The sequence below is a fragment of the Tursiops truncatus genome, chromosome 1 (assembly GCF_011762595.2).
Source record: "Tursiops truncatus isolate mTurTru1 chromosome 1, mTurTru1.mat.Y, whole genome shotgun sequence".
Lineage (NCBI taxonomy): Eukaryota > Metazoa > Chordata > Mammalia > Artiodactyla > Delphinidae > Tursiops > Tursiops truncatus.
In genome coordinates, this window is record NC_047034.1 from 157,414,997 (window position 1) to 157,436,790 (window position 21,794).

General features: G+C 42.9%; 1 protein-coding gene across 1 annotated transcript in view; it reads left to right on the plus strand.

The window, feature by feature from the left end:
- Positions 1–21,794, plus strand: part of CSMD2 (CUB and Sushi multiple domains 2) — a 667,758-nt gene that overhangs the window by 587,027 nt on the left and 58,937 nt on the right. The window contains exons 47-49 of the mRNA XM_033838419.2: positions 5,367–5,555; positions 7,948–8,094; positions 10,805–10,993. Coding sequence (XP_033694310.1) covers positions 5,367–5,555; positions 7,948–8,094; positions 10,805–10,993 — 525 coding nt within the window. The remainder of the gene's footprint in view (positions 1–5,366; positions 5,556–7,947; positions 8,095–10,804; positions 10,994–21,794) is intronic.

A 21,794-nucleotide genomic window follows, 5' to 3' on the forward strand; every position in this document is an offset into this window, starting at 1 on the left:
GGAATGCAAAAGATTTCTGTGCATTAATTTTGTATCCTGCTACTTTATCAAATTCATTGATTAGCTCCTGTAGTTTTCTGGTAGCATCTTTAGGATTCTCTATGTATAGTATCATGTCATCTGCAAAATCTGACAGTTTTATGTCTTCTTTTCCGATTTGGATTCCTTTTATTTCTTTTTCCTTGCTGACTGCTGTGGCTAAAAAACTTCCAAAACTATATTGAATAATAGCTGTGACAGTGGGCAACATTGTCTTTTTCCTGATCTTAGAAAAAACGGTTTCAGTTTTTCACCATTGAGAACAATGTTGGCTGTGGGTTTGTCATATATGGCCTTTATTATGTTGAGGTAGGTTCTCTCTATGCCCGCTTTCTGGAGAGTTTTTATCATAAATGTGTGTTGAATTTTGTCAGCTTTTTCTGCATCTATTGAGATGATCATATGGTTTTTAACCTTCAATTTGTTAATATGGTATATCACATTGATTGATTTGCGTATATTGAAGAATGCTTGCATTCCTGGGGTAAACCCCACTTGATCATGGTGTATGATCCTTTTAATGTGCTGTTGGATTCTGTTTGCTAGTATTTTGTTGAGGATTTTTACATCTATATTCATCAGTGATATTGGCCTGTAGTTTTCTTTTTTTGTGACATCTTTGGTTTTGGAATTAGGGTGATGGTGGCCTCGTAGAATGAGTTTGGGAGTGTTCCTCCCTCTGCTATATTTTGGAAGACTTTGAGAAGATAGGTGTTAGCTCTTCTCTAAATGTTTGATAGGATTCGCCTGTGAACCCATCTGGTTCTGGGCTTTTTTTCATTGGAAGATTTTTAATCACAGTCTCAATTTCAGTGCTTGTGACTGGTCTGTTCATATTTTCTATTTCTTCCTGGTTCAGTCTCGGATGGTTGTGCTTTTCTAAGAATTTGTCCATTTCTTCCAGGTTGTCCATTTTATTGGCATATAGTTGCTGGTAGTAATCTCTCATGATCCTTTGTATTTCTGCAGTGTCAGTTGTTACTTCTCCTTTTGCATTTCTAGTTCTGTTGATTTGAGTCTTCTCCCTTTTTTTCTTGATGAGTCTGGCTAATGGTCTATCAATTTTGTTTATCTTCTCAAAGAACCAGCTTTTAGTTTTATTGATCTTTGCGATCATTTCCTTCATTTGTTTTTCATTTATTTCTGTTCTGATGTTTATGATTTCTTTCCTTCTGCTAACTTCGGGGGATTTTTGTTCTTCTTTCTCTAATTGCTTTAGGTGTAAGGTTAGGTCGTTTATTTGAGATGTTTCTTGTTTCTTGTGGTAGGATTCTATTGCTGAAAACTTCCCTCTTAGAACTGCTTTTGCTGCATCCCATAGGTTTTGGATCGTCGTGTTTTCATTGTCATTTGTTTCTAGGTATTTTTTGATTTCCTCTTTGATTTCTTCAGTGATCTCTTGGTTGTTTAGTAGCATATTGTTTAGTCTCCATGTGTTTGCACTTTTTACAGTTTTTTCCTATAATTGATATCTAATCTCATAGATTTGTGGTTGGAAAAGATACTTGATACAATTTCAATTTTCTTAAATTTGCCAAGCCTTGATTTGTGACTCAAGATATGATCTATCCTAGAGAATATTCCATAAGCACTTGAGAAGAAAGTGTATTCTGTTACTTTTGGATGGAATGTCTTATAAATATCAATTAAGTCCATCTTGTTTAATGGGTCATTTAAAGCTGGTGTTTCCTTATTTATTTTCAATTTGGATGATCTGTCCATTGGTGAAAGTGGGGTGTTAAAGTCCCCTACTATTATTGTGTTACTGTCGATTTCCCCTTTTATGGCTGTTAATATTTAAATGCTTTATGTATTGAGGTGCTCCTACGTTGGGTGCATAAATATTTACAATCATTTTATCTTCTTCTTGGATTGATCCCTTGATCATTATGTTGTGTCCTTCTTTGTCTCTTGTAATAGTCTTTATTTTAAAGTCTATTTTGTCTGATATGAGAATTGCTACTCCAACTTTCTTTTGATTTCCATATGTGGAATATCTTTTTCCATCCCCTCACTTTCAGTCTGTGTGTGTCCCTAGGTCTGACGTGGGTTTCTTGTAGACAACATATATATGGGTCTTGTTTTTGTATCCATTCAGCCAGTCTGTGTCTTTTGGTTGGATCACTTAATACATTTACATTTAAGGTAATTATCGATATATATGTTCCTATTACCATTTTCATAATTGTTTTGGGTTTGTTTTTGTAGGTCTTTTTCTTCTCTTGTGTTTCCTGCCTAGAGAAGTTCCTTTAGCATTTGTTGTAAAGCTGGTTTGGTGGTGCTGAATTCTCTTAACTGTTGCTTGTCTGTAAGGGTTTTAATTTCTCCATCAAATCTGAATGAGATCCTTGCTGGGTGGAGTAATCTTGGTTTTAGGTTTTTCCCTTTCATCACTTTAAATATGTCCTGCCATTCCCTTCTGGCTTGCAGAGTTTCTGCTGAAAGATTAGCTGTTAACCTTATGGGGATTCCCTTGTGTGTTATTTGTTGCTTTTCCCTTGCTGCTTTTAATATTTTTTCCTTGTATTTAATTTTTGATAGCTTGATTAATATGCGTCTTGGCGTGTTTCTCCTTGGATTTATCCTGTATGGGACTCTCTGCACTTCCTGGACTTGATTGACTACTTCCTTTCCCATATTAGGGGAGTTTTCAACTATAATCACTTAAAATATTTTCTCAGACCCTTTCTCTTTCTCTTCTTCTTCTGCAACCCCTATAATTCGAATGTTGGTGCATTTAATGTTGTCCCAGAGGTCTCTGAGACTGTCCTCAATTCTTTTCATTCTTTTTTCTTTATTGTGCTCTGCAGCAGTTATTTCCACTATTTTATCTTCCAGGTCACTAATCCATTCTTCTGCCTCAGTTATTCTGCTATTTATCCCTTCTAGAGAAGTTTTAAGTTCATTTATTGTGTTGTTCATCATTGTTTGTTTGCTCTTTAGTTCTTCTAGGTCCTTGTTAAACATTTCTTGTATTTTCTCCATTCTATTTCCAAGATTTTGGATATCTTTACTATCATTATTCTGAATTCTTTCTCAGGCAGAATGCCCATTTCCTCTTCATTTGTTTGGTCTGGTGGGTTTGTACCTTGCTCCTTCATCTGCTGCATGTTTCTCTGTCTTCTCATTTTGTTTAACTTACTGTGTTTGGGGTCTCCTTTTCACAGGCTGCAGGTTCGTAGTTCCTGTTGTTTTTGGTGTGTGCCCCCAGTGGGTGAGTTTGGTTCAGTGGCTTGTGTAGGCTTCCTGGTGGAGGGGACTGCTGCCTGTCTTCTGGTGGGTGGGGTTGGATCTTTTCTTTCTCATGGGCAGGGCCGCGTCTGGTGGTGTGTTTTGGCATGTCTGTGAACTTAGTATGACTTTAGGCAGCCTGTGTGCTAATGGGTGGGTTTGTGTTCCTGTCTTGTTAGTTGCTTGGCATGGGGCATCCAACACTGGAGCTTGCTGGCTGTTGGGGGGATCTGGGTCTTAGCATTGAGATGGAGATCTCTGGGAGAGCTCCCACTGATTGATATTACATGGGGCCACGAGGTCTCTGGTGGTCCAATGTCCTGAACTCGGCTCTGCCACCTCAGAGAATCAGGCCTGACACTGGGCCAGAGCACCAAGACCCTGTCAGCCACACGGCTCTGGGAGCTCAGGCAAAGTCACCAGGAATCATCTCCAAATGTTAAAGACTTTCAGCTTACTAACCAAGAGGAAATGCCTGCCCTTTCATTTTTGTTGATGGTTTCCTTTGCTGTGCCAAAACTTTTTAGTTTGATATGGTCCCATTTGCTTATTTTTGCTTTTGTTGCCCTCGCCTGAGGAGACAGATCCAAAAACATATTGCTAAGACTGATTTCAAAGTGTATACTACCTATGTTTTCTTCTAGGAGTTTTATGGTTTCAGGTCTTAGATTTAAGTCTTTAATCCAGTTTGAGTTTATTTTTGTATATGATGTGGGAAAATGGTCTAGTTTTATTCTTTTACATGTAGCTGTCCAGTTTTCCCAATACCACTCCTTGAAGAGACTGTCTTTTCCCCATTGTGTATTCTTGCCTCTTTTAGGATAGATTAATTGCCCATATATGTGTGGACTTATTTTTCTCTATTCTGTTCCATTGATCTATGTGTCACTTTTTGTGCCAGTACTATACTGTTTTGATTACTGTAGCTTTGTAGTATAGTTTGAAGTCAGGAAGCATGATAACTCCAGCTTTGTTGTTCTTTCTCAAGATTGCTTTGGCTATTCAGGGTCTTTTGTGCTTCCATACAAATTTTGAAGTTATTTGTTCTAGTTCTGTGAAAAATGCCATGGGTATTTTGATAAGGATTGCATTGAATCTGTAGATTGCTTTAGGTAGTATGGACATTTTAATAATAGTAATTCTTCCAGCCCATGAACACAGAATATCTTTCCATTTATTTGTTTCATCTTCAATTTCTTTCTAGATATCTTAGTACTACTAATCAGGTCACAGTCATGCTCTGCTGTTTCCTTCTGTTCCTGGTGTAATTGTCATCATCATCTCTATAATTTATGGAGGCATGCCATACATATATTATTTAGTATAATATGGTAATATATTATAATATATAATCTTAATCTTATTAAGATTATATATTATAATAAAATAATCTTTATTAAGATTAAAATAATCTTTAAAGATTAAAGAATCTTTAATCTTTTAATCTTTAAAGATTAAAGAATAATCTTTAATCTTTTAATCTTTAAAATATTAAAGATTAAAATAATCTTTCCTTAAAAGATTATTTTAAGGAAAAAGAGACCTTAAAATAATATATAATTATATAACATTTTGTGTAATACAACAGCCCTGTAAGGTAGGTGTTATCATTTTGGGTTGGAGATGGTGAAGCTATTGCACAGAAAGGAAATAATTTGTTCAAGACCACACAGGTAGTAAGTGACAGAGGTGGACTATAAATCCAGGTGTGTTTGACTCAAAATCCCATGGGCTTACCTCTGCCCTATACTCTCCTTGTACAAATCACTCATTTAGCTCTTGGATTTGAGGATGCCTTACAGTTATCTGTATGTACGTATCATCCCCACCTGCTCCAAAGCCCATATCTGAGCTAAGAAGTGATTCCAACCAACTGACCAAGCCTGAGTCTCAGCAATATAGTAACGTTGACACAGAATCTGAGACCAACTCATGCCACGGATCAGTAAAATGATGGGTATTGGAGTCTTGCTTGAATGTGCTCAGATGCCATCTGGTTTTCCAATGGTTGTCTTCTTCACCAGGGAAAAGCCAATGTGTTGGCACTCGTTCCATCTCCATCCCATGTACCTGGTATTTCTCTTTCTTTCTCCAAGTGCACTGCCCAACGAATGAGCTTCTGACAGACTCCACAGGTGTGATCCTGAGTCAGAGCTACCCGGGAAGCTATCCCCAGTTCCAGACCTGCTCTTGGCTGGTGAGAGTGGAGCCCGCATATAACATCACTCTCACAGTGGAGTACTTTCTCAGTGAGAAGCAGTATGATGAGTTTGAGATCTTTGATGGTAAGTAAATCAAATTGTGCCCTGCTAAAGATAGCACAGACTGGCTTCAAAACCCCAGGAGTCTATGATGCAACCTCCCAATTAGGACTTTCCAGATTTCCACACAAGGTCTTTCCCTACCACAGAAACTCCAGTACCATGGAAGCTGATGAGTTGTATGAGCAGGCCTGCTCATGTTACAGCCTAGACCTGCTACAGCACCCTTTCTTTAATCTAGCCACCACTCAAAGCTAGCCCCTTGAATGTCAACCAATAAATGGGTCATAACAGTACTCCCAAGTGAAGAGTATGCTGCTTCCAAAACCCAAAGAGGTCTACCAAACACTATGCTTTTTTTTCTCTTTGGTAGGAGGGGAAAGGTGCAATAACCTGCCCTTTAATTTGGAGGATATGTCTCAGCATGCCCCAGACCACAGGACCCTAAAAACTTCACCTGACTCTTTGTAGGCTTCCTCTTACCCTTTGGAGCGTGTGTCTTGCAAAGGCATCTACACTAATTGTCCCTTCTGGCACATCAGATCCAATTAATACAATGTCATCAATATAGTAAATCAATAAGCTGTATTCTGCAGGGTGTCCAGATGGTCCACATCTCTTCATACTACATTATGACAGAGCAGGAGAATTAACATAGCTCTGGAGCAAGACCATGGATGTATACTGTTGTCTCTCTCATGTAAATGCAAATTGCTTACAATCCTCCTTTCTGGTGGGTATAGAAAAGAATGCATTGCTAGATCAATAACTGCATTTCCTATAACCAAAGCTATGATAATCTACTCTAATGAATATACTACATCTGGCATAGCTACTGCAGTTGAGGCTACTACTGGGTTAACTTTTGGGGACAAGACTCCATTTCTTACCAATCCCATCCCTCATATAACCCTGTTGTAACAAAGGAGCCATAATAGTGCTTTGGGTCCCAGGTATCAGCATCAATTCACACACTCTGTATACAAAAGTCTTCCAAATATCCAGGCATTCCCTTTTCCCCAATGTTCAGTTACCTGAATTAATAGTGGTGGGTCTTTTGGGATAAGGACTCGGGAATCACTACCGTATCCAACTGTTGTTATTTTGCAGGGTCCTTTTTCATAAGGACTCAGCCCCTCCTTCAGCCAAAGTATTCTGGAGTAAGAAACGAAACCTGGCTCAAGTCTCCAAATAACTCCAGGGATTGGAACTTTCTACACCCTTTTAGTTATATATTCATGAACTGTTTTCTTCATATGTTCATTTTTTTTGGCCGCCCATCTATCTTGCCCTTAGGAATATCATGTTGTGTCAGCCATCTCCATAGGTCCTGCAGGTCAGGCCCTCCTGGCTGCCATCCCAACCTTGCTGCCCATTTTAGTAACTATGCCAACCAGTGCTTCTGCCTGGCCTCTGTATTTAGGCTCCTTTCCTCCCCATCAATACTAGGAAGCCCAGCTTGGTGACAGCCTCTCCTCCCATCAGTTTCCGCCTACAGAGGACAGCCAATTCTCAGGTTGTTGATGTTCGTCCTCACCCCCTCAGCAGTGCATTCCTTATTGCTTTAGGAACTGGTGTGTCCCCCAGATCCTCCTGAAGGTCAAGGTTCTGGTCTAATACAGCAGACCTATCCCAGCATGCCATTCCTCTGAGCCATTTGACCTCTTCCTTCATAGTTTGTCACAGCAGTTCTGATGGCTCTCCTTTGTTTAATGTGGTCTATTACTTCTGCCAAGCTCCCAAGAGCTGTCTTGGCAGCATATGAGAACCATCACTTAGGGCTCTTTCCAGGATAATAAATCCTGTGTTTTGGATTATCTAGCTTTGTACTCTGCCTCCCTTGAATCAGCACCCTTGGGATGCACTTCCAGGCATCTAAGGAGGAGAGAAAGAACAGGGAGGCCTTTCTGGAAGAGCCTTGGAAGGGACCATTGGGGAGCTATGTTATTTATGACATTGAGACATGATCATGTTTTCCTCTAGCTTTATTGCTATCTATTCATTCATAAATATTTTTTCTATGTGGCAGGGACTGAACTGTTTTTAGTATGCACAAGTAGGATGGTGAGATAGAAAATGTTCCCAGGTTGAAAACCAGCTCTTTTAACCCGCTGCTTGACTGTGGGCAAGTCCCAGGATGGCAAATAGATGTCATCTCACCTGCCAACGGCTATGTGTTGTCAGGGACTTCTTGGATCCCTGCTTTAGGGCTCAGGAGGGGAGAGCACCTAGAGCAAAGCCTGTGGATACTGAGAGAGGAGCAGATGGACCAGTGATGGTGCTGAGTTACCATCCCAAATCTTCACGTCTTCACTTGAGGAGGGGAAAATCGGAGGTGGTTACATTAAAGGTATCACATCTACTATCTCTGATAGCTGTGATAGTCTGTAATCCTGTGTCCACACTCTCCTCCCAGGTCCCTCAGGACAAAGTCCTCTGCTGAAAGCCCTCAGTGGGAACTACTCAGCTCCCCTGATTGTCACCAGCTCAAGCAACTCTGTGTACCTGCGCTGGTCGTCCGACCATGCCTACAATCGGAAGGGCTTTAAGATTCGGTATGCAGGTGAGTAAAACATAAAGACTCATGAGAAGGGCCACAACCCCCGAGCCCCTTACATTTCTCACCCAGAAGAATAAGCCATGGGCCATGTCCTCGTGCCTGGCCGAGCTCCTCCACGCGCCTGGGGACTGGCAGCCTTTCTCCTCCTCGTAGGCACTCTCACCTCTAGCTGCACAGTGTCCTTGACATTTTCCCACCTCCCCTTTTTCTATACCTCTCCCCACTTTTAAGCTCTTTCCTCTTTCTGCTCATACTGCCAGCCTGTGTCTTTTGGATAAATTTATTGTATATGACCTGATAAGGCCTATAGGTGGTCCCGTCCCTAACACTGTTGAAATGTTAATAGAAGGTCCTTTAAACCAAAAAACCCTAAGATGTGGGTCCCCAACTGGCAAATATTAGACAAGCAGCAAACGATGGGTTATATTCCAAGTCCAGGAGCCTCTCTTCTGCTCTGCAAGCCATATCTCATAGGCAGTGTCAGATCGAGGGCCAATCCAACTGGATAGCTGAACAGCCAGCCAGCCATCTACAAGGAACACAAAAATATCCTTGAAAATAAAATGAGATGGAGAAAATCAACGTTATCTGAACTCCCATCACGGGGATTACTCTCTGTCGCTGGAAAGAAAATTTGAAAAGCTGTTTGCTGCCCATTTTGCAGGGCGGTGGGTCCGTTGAACTGCTGGCTGGCTCTGTGAGCTTGGGAGCAGAAATGAATTACTTAAGACCATGGCGAGTTCCACCAGGCACCAGTCCCCCTGCAGCACTCTTTCCCCTGGCTGCATTTAGCCTGAGTTCCAAACAAACGTTGGACAAATTTTCAAAGAATATTGGTTAGAAGGATGTCAGATATACATATTATAGCCTGAGTTGCCCCTTGTCTCAATCCATCTCTTCTCATGGGCTGCCGACTTGGAAGGCCAACCCAAACTTAGCGGGCTATCGAAGTCTTAAGAAACTCTTAGGTATGGCTTTGGGGGTGGGGGGGACCAGCCAGATGAAGCTGAGGGGAGCCTGGGAGGAGAAGGAGCTTTACTATCTCAGCGTCCATTTCCTCTGCAAAGTGGACCCCAAATTCCTTTCCCCCATGCACACAAGAAGGAGGGTACCTTCACGCCCCCCAGGGTCGGCAGTCGGCTCTGTCACTCAACCTCTTCAGGCCTCGGTTTCCTCATGATGGAAAAGAGACCTTAAGCCATCTGTCAGGGAGGTTCAGGCTGAGTTCCTAGAAGCTACTAACACAAAAGAGAAATAAAGCAATTTAGGAGCATTTCACTATGCTAGTTGCTAAACTCTGAACTAAAAGCCATTAAGGAGTTGTGCTTCCCTTGATGTTTTTAAAGATTAATCACCTATTTGTGGGTAATGAGTCAGTTATAATTACAATACATACGCCACATAGAAAGTGAATTAATTACATGGTGAAACAATGAGTCCTTAATGGAAATACAGTAGAGTCGTGTACTTTGCACATGCCTCTATCACTGTGACTAAGTATATTTTATAACTGAGATTCTTGTTCTTGACCGAGGTAGACTTGTAGATACCACATAAACAGGACACAGGTGGCAAAGCAGAAGTAAGGAAGCGTTTCTGGCTTGGAAAGGAGGTGTTTAACACATCCATTTCACCAGCAGAGGGATGTGATCACGTAAGAGGCCAGAGGACCATACTGTGGGGAGGATGCAGGAAGGGTCCTGTCATCTTCATCCTACCTTGATCCCATGCCAGGGACTCTTAGAGCAGATGAACAGGCTTGCTCTCTGTGCTCCTTTGGTCATCCCTCTTTCCCGGCCTCACAGAACTTCCCCCGAACATCCCTGGCAGAGGTTTTTATTGCCAAGTTCTCTAAGGCTGGGGTTTTTGTCTGTTCTCTTCACTGTTGTATTCCCAGCACTTAGAACAGCACCTAGCATATAATAGACACTCGCTATCTGTCTGTTGAATAAATGAATGAAATAAGTTGAAGCCAGATGTCGAGGGGGAATCAGGACTGTGGGTTTGATGCCCTGGGTTGCCACAGCTCTCTCTGCCCCCATCCTCCACACACAGCAGAAAGCAGGACAGGGACCATTTACTGAGCACTGAGTGCCCTGCACTGGGCTGGGGGTTTTACAGACACGATCCCATTTAAATTGTCCCCAAACCTATGAGGGAGGCATTGCCAGTCGCAATACACAGGTGAGGAAAATGGACCTGGAAGCGCCTCAGTGATTTGTCCCAAGTCACAGAACTGTGGAAAGGTGGGAAATGGGACTTGAGCACAGCCCTGACTCCAGAGGCCTCGCCCCTGCGGTCACACCCTTCTGGAACCAACCCCATGGGGTTCTATTTTCTGTGTCCCTTTGGGATATGGTGGGATTCGAGAGCCTGAACTCAGCTGCACAACTAGTGCTGCCTCCAGGTGCAAAGGGGACCCAGTGCTTCATGGAGCTGTTTTTTTCTTGTTTTCTTCTCTTTCCTTTCCTGTTTTTCCTTTCTTATCCTTCCCTTCTCTCCTTTCCTTTCCTTTCTTTTCCTTTCTTTCCTCTTCTTTTCTTTGGCTTTCCTAAACTGGCTGCTTTTCAGTATCAACCTCCTCACTAGCAGTGGACCTGGCAGTGCTGAAGATAGGGACAGAGAGGGAGAAGCAAGGGGATGGGGCCTGCATGAAGGACCACCTCTGTCTTCCCGCTGTGTGTGGTCCCCTGACCCTCATCTCGTTATCCAGCTCCCTACTGCAGCCTGCCCAGGGCTCCGCTCCATGGCTTCCTTCTGGGCCAGACCACCACCCAGCCTGGAGGCTCCATCCACTTTGGCTGCAACGCGGGCTACCGGTTGGTGGGACACAGCATGGCCATTTGCACCCGGCACCCCCAGGGCTACCACCTGTGGAGCGAGGCCATTCCTCTCTGTCAAGGTGAGAAGCAGGTGGGAAAGAGGTGACAGATGGCTTGGGTCCTACCCGCAACTTGGGCTTGTCCCAGGACCAATCACTTCCAAATGTGGGCTTCCTCCTAGATAATTAATTCATTCTTTCAGCAAACATATACTGAGGATCCGTAATATCTGAAGTCCTGGGGATACACAGGTGTGTAAAACACAGCGTCAGTGTTTTCAGGGAAGGGAGGGAGATGGCTATGTAGCCACAAAAATGCCAAATGACAGAGGAAGGAAGTGCTGTATCAGGAGCGCAAACAGTACTGTGGGAGCCCAAGGTTAAGAGGGGACCTACCTGCTCCTATACAGCTAGGGGGCTTCCAGAAGAGGGGTTGCTTGGGTTCATAGAACAAGGAAAGTTGGGGCCAGGCATTGGCAAGGAAAACATTCTAGGCAACAGCAAAAGCGTTTGCAAAACCACAGACTCTGAGAGAGATCACAAAATATGCAAAGCAATTGGGGCTGGCAGAAGTACCAGGTCCGGTGGGAGGAGACGAGGGGCAGAGGGAAGCAGGGTGAACAGTGACCGTCACCTACGCAGTCATCAGCGATCAAGCACGTGATATATACCAGGAAGTTTGCATGTGTTGCTTTTGATCATTTATGGGATTTTATTTTCCTTAAAGTAATATACATTCAGACTAGAAATCTGAAGAAGAAAAAAGAAACTATAGATAATGCCAAAGAAAAAGTGAAAATGACCTATAACCCCATCAGCTGAAATCACTGCTGTTAACATTTCCTTTGGTCGTTCATATATTGTTTATAAAAATGGCATTATTGGTGTACAAATCTATTCATATTTTGTTAGCGTCTATCACGTGATTAAATACACTTAGTCATCAATATTTGCAATGGTTGTGTAGCATTATAGAAAAACTCATTTATTCAAGTATCATCCTATTGTTGGTCATTTGACTTTCTGTATTTTTTGCTACTATAAACAATGCTGCTGTTAAAATCCTTATAATTCCGTCTTTGGGATCATCCATATTTATTTCCTTAAAATAAATTCCCAGAAATGAGATTATTGAATCATACGTATACAGAGTCTACAGCTTTTGATACTGGTTGCCGTCCAAAAAGTTTGTCTTCACTTTACCTCCACCAGCAGCTTGTTGTCTTTCCTCCCAGATTCTCAACATATACTGCATTTTAAAAAAGAAAGAAAAAATTTACCAATTATATAGACAAAAACAAGAAATCACTTAAGGTTGAGGTTCTTGTGTTTTGGTTCCCAGCATGGTGACGTACTTTTTTAATGACGTCTGTCATCTCTGACCCTCACAACCTTCTCGGGCCTGTGCCTGAGCTTTCTCAAAGAACAGAAGCAGTGCATCATTGATATTCTCTTTAATGCTTTAAGCAACGTTCACAGAGAACTGATTGTCCACAAGTGGCAAACGTCTTTTGGCTTCAGTTTCCATTTTTCTGACTGTATCCACACAGACAAGTCTTTTTCCCAAAGTTCTAGTTGGAAGCAACCAGGCCTGTCACCTCTATCTTTTGTCACTTCCCGAAACCAAGCTCTGTCCACTCATCCCCACACTGCTCTGTGCTGCTCCTCTCCATCCCCAGCCCCAGCCCCCGTTCCTCTCCGATGCCCTCCCTCTCTGCCATTCCCTCCGTGCTCTCTGGAATCCTGGTTCCATGGCTAACAAGTATAAACCCTTAGTCACTGCCCAGAAGGTTCTCTTCACTTCCTTCCTCCACGGAGACTGTGGCTCTCATCTGAGAACACAGATGCTGTGGCCCTTTCAGGGGAGGGGGCTCATCTCCTATTTCCCACAGAACCCAGGGCGAAAGGCCTGGCATGCTTCCCTTTCCCTGCTGCTGCTTTCCAAACCATACTTCTCCACTGACAAACACAGCACATTGGAGAGTCTATGCATCCTAATGCTTTCTCTCTCCTTCCCCTGCCCGTTCTCTCACTACGCGTTCTCTCCCTCAGAGGCCTCATTCCACCACAAGCTTTCAGGTACTTTGTGATTCTCCCCCCTCCTCTCCTACCCACAGGAGGTGTCCCTCTGGGTTTGGGGGACTGTGGTGTGTGATGGAGATCACTAGACAGCCTGGTAGTCTCTCAGGCTAAGAGGTTACCTTCTGTCCTCTCAGTTATCCAAGAGAGAAGGGCCAGGGAGGGGCAGTGAGATGAGCTGCCTTTGGCACCTTTCAATCTGAACACTGTCTCTCTCCAGCTCTGGGAAACTCCCATCTATGATCATTCCACCCCCTCCACTTTCTCTGTTCTCTTTTCCTGCAGCCCAGACCTGCTGGACCTCCTGGGCTGATTCCCTGTGTTTCCAGTCCTTTTCTCTCTCATTTTCAGTCTCTGTCTTTTTGGTCTATATTCTGGGAAATTTCATTTACTTTTCATTTTGTCGACTGAAAAAAAATGCACAGCCTAAAAGTTGAGAATTATGTTTTATTTGGCAGAATTAAGCCCGGAAGATAGCCTCTCAGTTATTCTAATGTTTTTATTAGCATCTGTTAGACCCATTGAGGGGAATCAGAGACCAGAAATAAGGCTTCCCAGACCAGTTTTTGTTTGTCTGTTTTAAATTAAAGGAGTTCTTAGGTTAACCATTATATATTTTTCCACCTTCTAATTTGTTTCCCCCACCCCCAAAGGTACCAATAAAACAGCGCTTCATAATGAAAGTTCTCTAAACATTGATCAGTTTAGAAGTTCCTCCAATTTAAAGGATCCATAATCTGGCCATTAATGAGATATATGTGAATAGTGGATTCAAATCAATAAGACGCAAGAGGCATCCCCATAAGAAAGTGTGAAGGATGCAGCCTTCACAAGATCTAGAAAGTTTACTCCCCAAAACAGTCTAAGTAAAGGTCTTCACTGTACAGGCTGATGCAACACAGGTGAAGACGGCAAAAGCCGCCGAGAGTCGGCACAGTCAGACAGAAGACGGCTCAGAATCCCAGTCTACTTGATTGCCAGATGTGTATCATATGTGCACCTCTCACATGGCAGAGACCAATTTTTGAAAACACACACACACACACACAACACCTAAGAAGATCAGGTAGAAGATTTACACCTCAAAGACACAGGAAGAGAAATGCAAGTTCCCCCTAGAAGAGCTTTTGGGTTTTGGGGTTTTTTTTGTTTGTTTGTGTTTTTTTGCGGTACGCGGGCCTCTCACTGTTGTGGCCTCTCCCGTTGCGGAGCACAGGCTCTGGACGCACAGGCTCAGTGGCCATGGCTCACGGGCCCAGCCGCTCCGCAGAATGTGGGATCTTCCCGGACTGGGGCACGAACCCGTGCCCCCTGCATCGGCAGGCGGACTCTCAACCACTGAGCCACCAGGGAAGCCCCAAGCTTTTGTTTTTTTAAGGTCAGAATTCTGAAAAGATGTTTTATCAAGCCGGCTTTTTTTTAATTTAACGGCATACGCAATAAAAGAGCCCTATATTGGCCATTTTAGGTTGAGATCTCCTTTGATATAATTTTCCCGATTAATTAGGTACTTGCAAGTATAAGACATGAATCTGGCTGGGGTGTTAGCTGGAGTTTGGCTTTCTGATGCCCCTCGTTTTTTCTGTTTGAGAGACTCTATTTCCCACTTTAAAGTTGAATTTGTTGAGGATAAAAGTTCCTAGTGGAATTGTGTGGTGGGCCAATGTGCTGCTTATGATATTAATGCCTCTAGGTTTCTACCCTAGAGTTGTTTCAGCTCCTCTTCATGTCTCGGATTCTCCCTCCCGAGCACTGTGGGTGCTCAGATCACGGAACGGCCGGTTCTTATTCGTGCAGAGAAAGTTGTTTAATTAAAATGAGTTGGTTTCCCTGTTAGCAAGTCCAAGCTCGCTCTGCTTGCCCCACGACAGGCCAATAAATCAGGAGACGAGGTGCTGAGGCAACAATACGACTTTATTCGGAAGTTTGGCAGCCTGAGGAGATGTTGGACCAGGGTCTCCAAAACACCATCTTATGGGGTCTGGATGCCAGTTCCTTTTATAGAATCAGAGAGGGAAGTAAAGTAAAAAGGGCCATCAGTCTTGCAAAACATCTCCTGGAATGGCCAGCCTCGGGGAGGGGAAGTGTTAATTTCTTCTTTCTTGCAGCCATTCACAGGTGGGCAGGGTTCCCTGAGGCAGGGCATGATGTACGATTATAAAGGCTGAAGTCCAAGAAACAGATCCAACATGGAGTCAAAATTGGCTCTTCCCTGTTACAGTTCCCCACTGTGAATGTGCATTCCACAATCTTGTGGGAAAGGGGTGACCACCATTCTAACTGCTCAGTCAGATGGATCTTTCTGGGAGTGTCCGCCATTGGTGCCAGTGATCCAAATGATGAGATTTGTCTTCTTTTGTTCCTCTTTGGAAGTGTCTGCTTTACACCTGTAGACTTAAAAAATATTCACAACCTAGCAAGTTGAGAGTTATCGGGAATTTTGAGGTCTTCAAGCCTGGGAGGCCACATCTCAAGTTAAAAAATTTAGCGTTTTTCTATGTAGGAGAAGATGCAAGTGTCTGGGCTCACTGAAATCTTTCCTTTGATATGTACCACAGCCATCTGGGGTCTGTATCCTGTGTTTTCACATTCTGAGTTTCTTCACGGCTCACCATAGGAAATGGCTGCAGTCTGATGCCTGCTAGATGGCAGGTATTCTTCTCCTTCCTGAGTTTCCTCAGGGTTCCCCGGCTGACGTTGGAGGGGAATTTGACCAATATTTGGGAGACATGTCTTGATCAAATTTTGTCCCACAGTGCTGGGAGGCTCATCCCAGGTCAGGCGAAAATTGTTGATATGCCACTCCGGGTGCTAATTTTTGGATCAGGCCCTATTGATAATTAAAGATTCTCTGGATCCTCTGTCTAATTATGATCAGGAGACATTTTCCCTTGTTGCTTCTTCCCATACGTAGAATCACTATTACAACTATTTTATGTTATAAATGTGAGAAGTTTTGCTGGGGGCCTGGTTACACACTAGGCACTGTAAGAGACAACAGTCTTATGAAATAGACAGGATATAAGTAATGCAGCTAGTAACACTGACAAAGACATAGTGCAGCAGGGACACACAAAGCACAAAAAATTTGGAAACAAAGAACAAATTAAAACGATTAGTATAATCGTATAAGTATATACGATATATGTATAAGTATATACGATATATATTACTAGTTGTAATTCCAGTTCCAATAACGAGTGACCAAAGGAACCATAACTGATTTAATGAGCCATCCACAGTTTCACTGTACTGGCCATGCATACTTAGACATGCATGGCTTAATCTTTGAGATAAGCATATGCTACTGGCAGGATCAACCCGGTAGAGAGAAAAAGATAAATGTTTCATCTTTGTTTACAAAGGCATACTTTATCAACTTGTTGTAGGTCATAGCATAAGAGAAAAGGTTTTTTTCTGAAAAACAAAGATTAAAGCCAGTATATTTCCCAAAGTCATAAAGTTATAAATCATATTTACCAGTTCATTCAGTCCCATATTTACTAGTTCATTGATTAATTCCTGTTGATCCAGTTGAAGTTATCAGGTTTTCCATTAGTTTTGTCATTTGTCACCCAATCCAGTGATATTATCTGAAGGCTATCAGAAACTTATATTTATCAAAAAGTTCCTTTTTATGAGTCTTCTTGAAAATCTTCATTTTGTTAAAGCATCAGGACAAAACTTAAAATAGCATGGTTAAAGATTTGAGTACAATGCAAATAGCAGGAAACTGATATTTCTGTGACATATAACATTTTAGAATAACTAGAATTATAATTGATAACATATCAGGACATCATATTAGCTGTTAAGGATTCTGTATAAATTTTGGAATATCTATATTAAATATTCTATAACCTAAGGTTCATCTCCAATCACTTGACAATGTTTCTGAAGTAATTTAACATACCAAATAAACTTAGTTTGACATTCCTCTCTGAGATGTCTCAGAGATGCTGTTTCAAAGTATTCCAGAGTCAGCTGGAGGCTAAAAGGCTTTAGTCAGATTTTGATATTTGGGAAGTTTGTTAAAAATATCAAAAATGTTTTAAAACACAACAGGAGGGCTTCCCTGGTGGTGCAGTGGTTGAGAGTCCACCTGCCGATGCAGGGGACACGGGTTCGTGCCCCGGTCCGGGAGGATCCCACATGCCGCGGAGCGGCTGGGCCCGTGAGCCATGGCCGCTGAGCCTGCGCATCCGAAGCCTGTGCTCCGCAACGGGAGAGGCCACAACAGTGAGAGGCCCGCGTACCGCAAAAACAAAAACAAAAAACAAACAAACAAACAAAAAAACACAACAGGATCATAGGTCACTGTGAAACAACTTATTCATTTAACCAAAGTCACAAAATGATTAAAAGAAAACAAATACGGATCACCTAAGGGCACAGAGACTCATACAATCTGTTATCAAAAAGGATCACTTCTAACAGAGAGAGAGATCAAATTCGTCTTGTATTAGCTTACTTAACAGAATCCATTTACTTAGTTAACTTCAATCTAAATTTAGTTAATCCTGACCTTGTATAAAACTTTCTCAGTAAAATGTAATTCCATTCCTCATACCTTCTTAACTGAAAGCACACATTCTACCATACTGAAATGTTTTATTATTTTCAATAGCTTTAATTACATATTTAAATTAGAATCCCCGACTCTTAAAAACCTTAATTTCTAGTGAAAATCAAGAGATAAGTAATAGTTACCAAAATCTGGAGAGAGTATTTTAGATGATTTTTAGAACATAATTATTCTTATAGAGTTTACCTAAAAGCTCTTATCTCGTTTCCATTTACTTTAAAGTTTCATCATATCAAGTTATTTCTCTTGCTGACAAATTTGCAACAGGTATAACAAGATTTTATTTAACTTCTATTAAACCTAGGTGCAGTGAAAGTATTATACTTAATGTTGATGGCTCTAAAGACATGCCTATATTAATTAGATCAACAAACAAACATTAATACCAGGTATTAATTTAATACTAAATATTTCCCAGTTCACGTGAACCTGAAAATTCATTTATCTTAATTTCTCTTGTATTTAGAATTGTTTGGTTTGTAAGCACTTACTTTTCTTTAAGCTAATTAAATAGAGATCATTTACAGATTAACCGCAGCAATGTTATCCAAAGACAAAGACACATACAGACACACAAACAGAGAGATATCATAGCTCTCATTTCAAAATTTCAGCCCTGAGTCGGGTACAGCAAGGTAAAACCCATCAATTTACAAAAGAGGTTGGATTAAAATTGGGTTTCTGGCAGATGGAACAAATCAACCTCACTTGTCTAGATGGCTAAACCCTTTTTACTAATATTTATGGAAAACAGGTTCTAAATTACTTTACCCTCTTTTTCAAAATTTGCATTTTAAAAAGATGGCAGAGTTAAGGGTTCCTGAGAAGACCAGATAGGACATTTGCATCTCAAAGATACAGGCAAGTTTCTCCTAGGATGACTTTGTTTCCCCTTTGTTGGTCTCTGAGCAGACAAAGCCATTACAATCTTTCGGGCCTTTTTCATATTTCTGTGGGTACTTACGTTCAGCCTTTTCGGCTGTATCCCTATTATTGAAAACCAAATAAGCCCATTGGAACAAATCGTTCATTGGAGTCTGAGGACCAGCAGTTGCTTTCTGAATTTTGCTCCTGATGTCTGGGGCAGACTGGGCCATGAAATGCATAGCCAAAAGGTCCAGTACCTTGGGGTAGGAGGGATCCACATATGTTCGGGACCCATGGCCCTGTAGGGTGAGGTCCCCTAGTTGGCATTCTGAGGTTGTAAGAACGAACGGTTTTGTACTTCTCCAGAAACTCCCTTGACCGGGATAGGCTGAGAAGTTTTCTGTGCCACCTTGGTGTTTACCACAGAATATGTGGCACCCATATCTATTAGAAAGTCAGTCAACTTGTTCCCCACTGTCAAAGTTACCCGGGGCTCCTGAGGGGACATTAGAATTGGACGCCTCAAGTCTAAGGGAGTCCCCTGGCCTCTTACAGGATATCGGCGCAAGGGAAATTGCTCTGCTGCAGAAGTGGCTCCCGGTCCAAATTGGTTGCTCTATTGGGTCTTAGATGGTGATACTAAACCAGGTTCCTGTGCTCCAGGGGTTACTATAGAAACTGCTATTTGATCCCCATGGGTAGGGGAACCAGGAGGTGGTGAATATGTTGGCAGCAGGGGGGTGCAGGTGGAACACCTCCTGGTGAAGCCTGCTCAGCCACTGGGGGAGCTGGATAGGCTGGAGGGGGGGTTACGTTTTGAAATAACATGTCCCCACTCTAATTTTTTCCCTCTTCCCCCTGTAGAATACGTTCCTTCTTAGGTTTTCTTTCAGATCGCTGCACCATAAAGTGGCAGCCCTCGGACTCCTTTTCTTCCTGATCCAATAACATAAATGCTTCTACATACGGAATCTCATCTCTTTTCCCTGCTCTTTTGCAAAACACTCCTAACTGCGAGATCGTATAACTGAGTGAGCCATTCAGGGGCCATCGTTCTTCTGATCCTAACATATATTGGGTCCGCACCCTATTACAAGAGTATATCATGTCTTTCTTAGTCATAGGCTCACGGCTATGTTTTGCCCATTTATCTAATACACTCCTCAAAGGGCTCTCTCTCGGGATAGATGGAGTATTTCCCATTTTTATAAGTTTGATAACACCAAAACACAAAAGACGCAAATTACAACACAAAAGGCACAAACAAATTCTAGCATCAGTGCACACAAAACCAAAACAAAACCAAGACCAAAACCAACGAACTAGTTCCCAACGGACCAGTTCCCCAAATCAGGTCGAGTCCAACAACAATTCCCCTCTCCACCAGGGTACCCCAACCAAATTGGCTTGTCCCATAAAGGAAAAGCCCAAACAGAGGGGGGAATGTGTTCCCTGTGTGCACGCCAGAGCGACTTACCCTCCAAAATCGAGTCCGTCGACTCGTAGAAGTTTGTCGGTTCCTTGCTTCAACTGCCCAGTGCTGGGGTAGCCGGTGCTGCTTCAGGGAACTTTGAAGGGAAGAGCCTCAGGACAAATGATCCTGGCAGCTGCTAGGGCCTCGCCCCGATATTCCCCAACGGGGACCTGCTAGCCACGAGCAGCAAGGTTCCCAGCTGGCTCAGCCAGATTTGTTACCGAGTCCAAGCTCACTCTGCTCACCGCACAACTGGCCGATAAATCGGGAGACGAGGGGCTGAGGCAAGGAATACGACTTTATTCAGAAAGGCGGCAGACCGAGAAGATGGAGGACTAGGGTCCCCAAAAAGCCATCTTATCAGAGTCTGGATGTCAATTTCTTTTATAGAATGAGAGAGGGAAGTAAAGTAAAAAGGCAGAATAGAGAGGGAGAGGCGGGGAGGAAGTAAAGTAAGAAGGGCCATCAGTCTTGCAAAACATCTCCTGGAATGGCCAACCTTGGGGAGGGGAAGTGTTAATTTCTTCTTTCTTGCAGCCATTCACAGGTGGGCAGGGTTCCCTGGGAGAGGCCATGATGTATGATTATAAGAACGAAAGCAGGGCTTCGCTGGTGGCGCAGTGACTGAGAGTCCGCCTGCCGATGCAGGGGACATGGGTTCGTGCCCTGGTCCGGGAAGATCCCACATGCCGCGGAGCGGCTGGGCCCGTGAGCCATGGCCGCTGAGCCTGCGCGTCCAGAGCCTGTGCTCCGCAACGGGAGAGGCCACAACAGTGAGAGACCCGCGTACCGCAAAAAAAAAAAAAAAGAAAGAAAGTAATGAAAAGCAGAGGCTAAAGTCAAAGAAACAGATCCAACATGCAGTCAAAATTGGCTCTTCCCTGTCGCATCCCCGTGGGACCACTGCACAGTGTGAGGACTTGCCTCCACCACTCCCGCAGGTTTCTCAGTTGCCTGAGAAAGCCCTTCTCGGCCAGGAGGAGATGTCCCTTCTTCGGAGCTAAAAGCTCTCATGTTGCACTTTTATCCCAACACGTTCTCGCATAGGCAGCTGATTTGAGGGAAAACGTCAGGTCAGCCTCCTCCCTGATCACTCAGCCCAGCCTCCTCCCTGACCACTCAGCCCAGACCGCTCAGCATCTTTCGACTGAGCAAATCCCAGTGTCTTTCAACTGGGCTCTCTTAGTATCTTTCAAATGCGGAGGCAGGTACCTGTTAGACACCACCAAATAAAACTCAGGATCTTCAACCAATAATCAGGAGCTCCAAGAACCAGGAGAGATTCACCCGAATTTGTCTGGATTCTCCGAGGAGGCAGATGGGCGCCAGAGGCCTCTGCTGGTGCAGATTCCAGACCCTTGTAGAGTTCAGGTGAAGGAGAGAAGTCTGCTCTAGGTCCCTTCGTCAGTCACCGAAACTGTCGACTGAAAAAAAATGCACAACCTTGTCGACAAAAATTGATAGTCAATCAATGAAAGAAGTGGAAAATTTTATTCGAGCCAAATGAGAGGATTATAACCCAGAAACAGCATCTCAGAAAGCTCTGAGAACTGTTCCACCCGTTAGATGTCAGAGTTATATAAGTTTTTTGGAGCAGAGGGCTCTACGTTAAATGACGTATTATTGACAGTTTACACAAACCAGACCTAAATGTCATCGTGGCCCCTTACAAGATCAAGAGGAATGTTATCTTTTAAGGGGTTGCCTTGTTGATGGTAGGAGAATGTAGCTCTTTATGGTGGAGCAGGTATGTCTGACAATGGGGGAGGTTTTGTCGAGACATAAGGCAGATACACCATGCATACTAGGCAGAAAATTTTTTGTTTAAGTTTTTCTTGTCTTGCATAAAATATGAATTTTATTTCACAGCCTAAAAG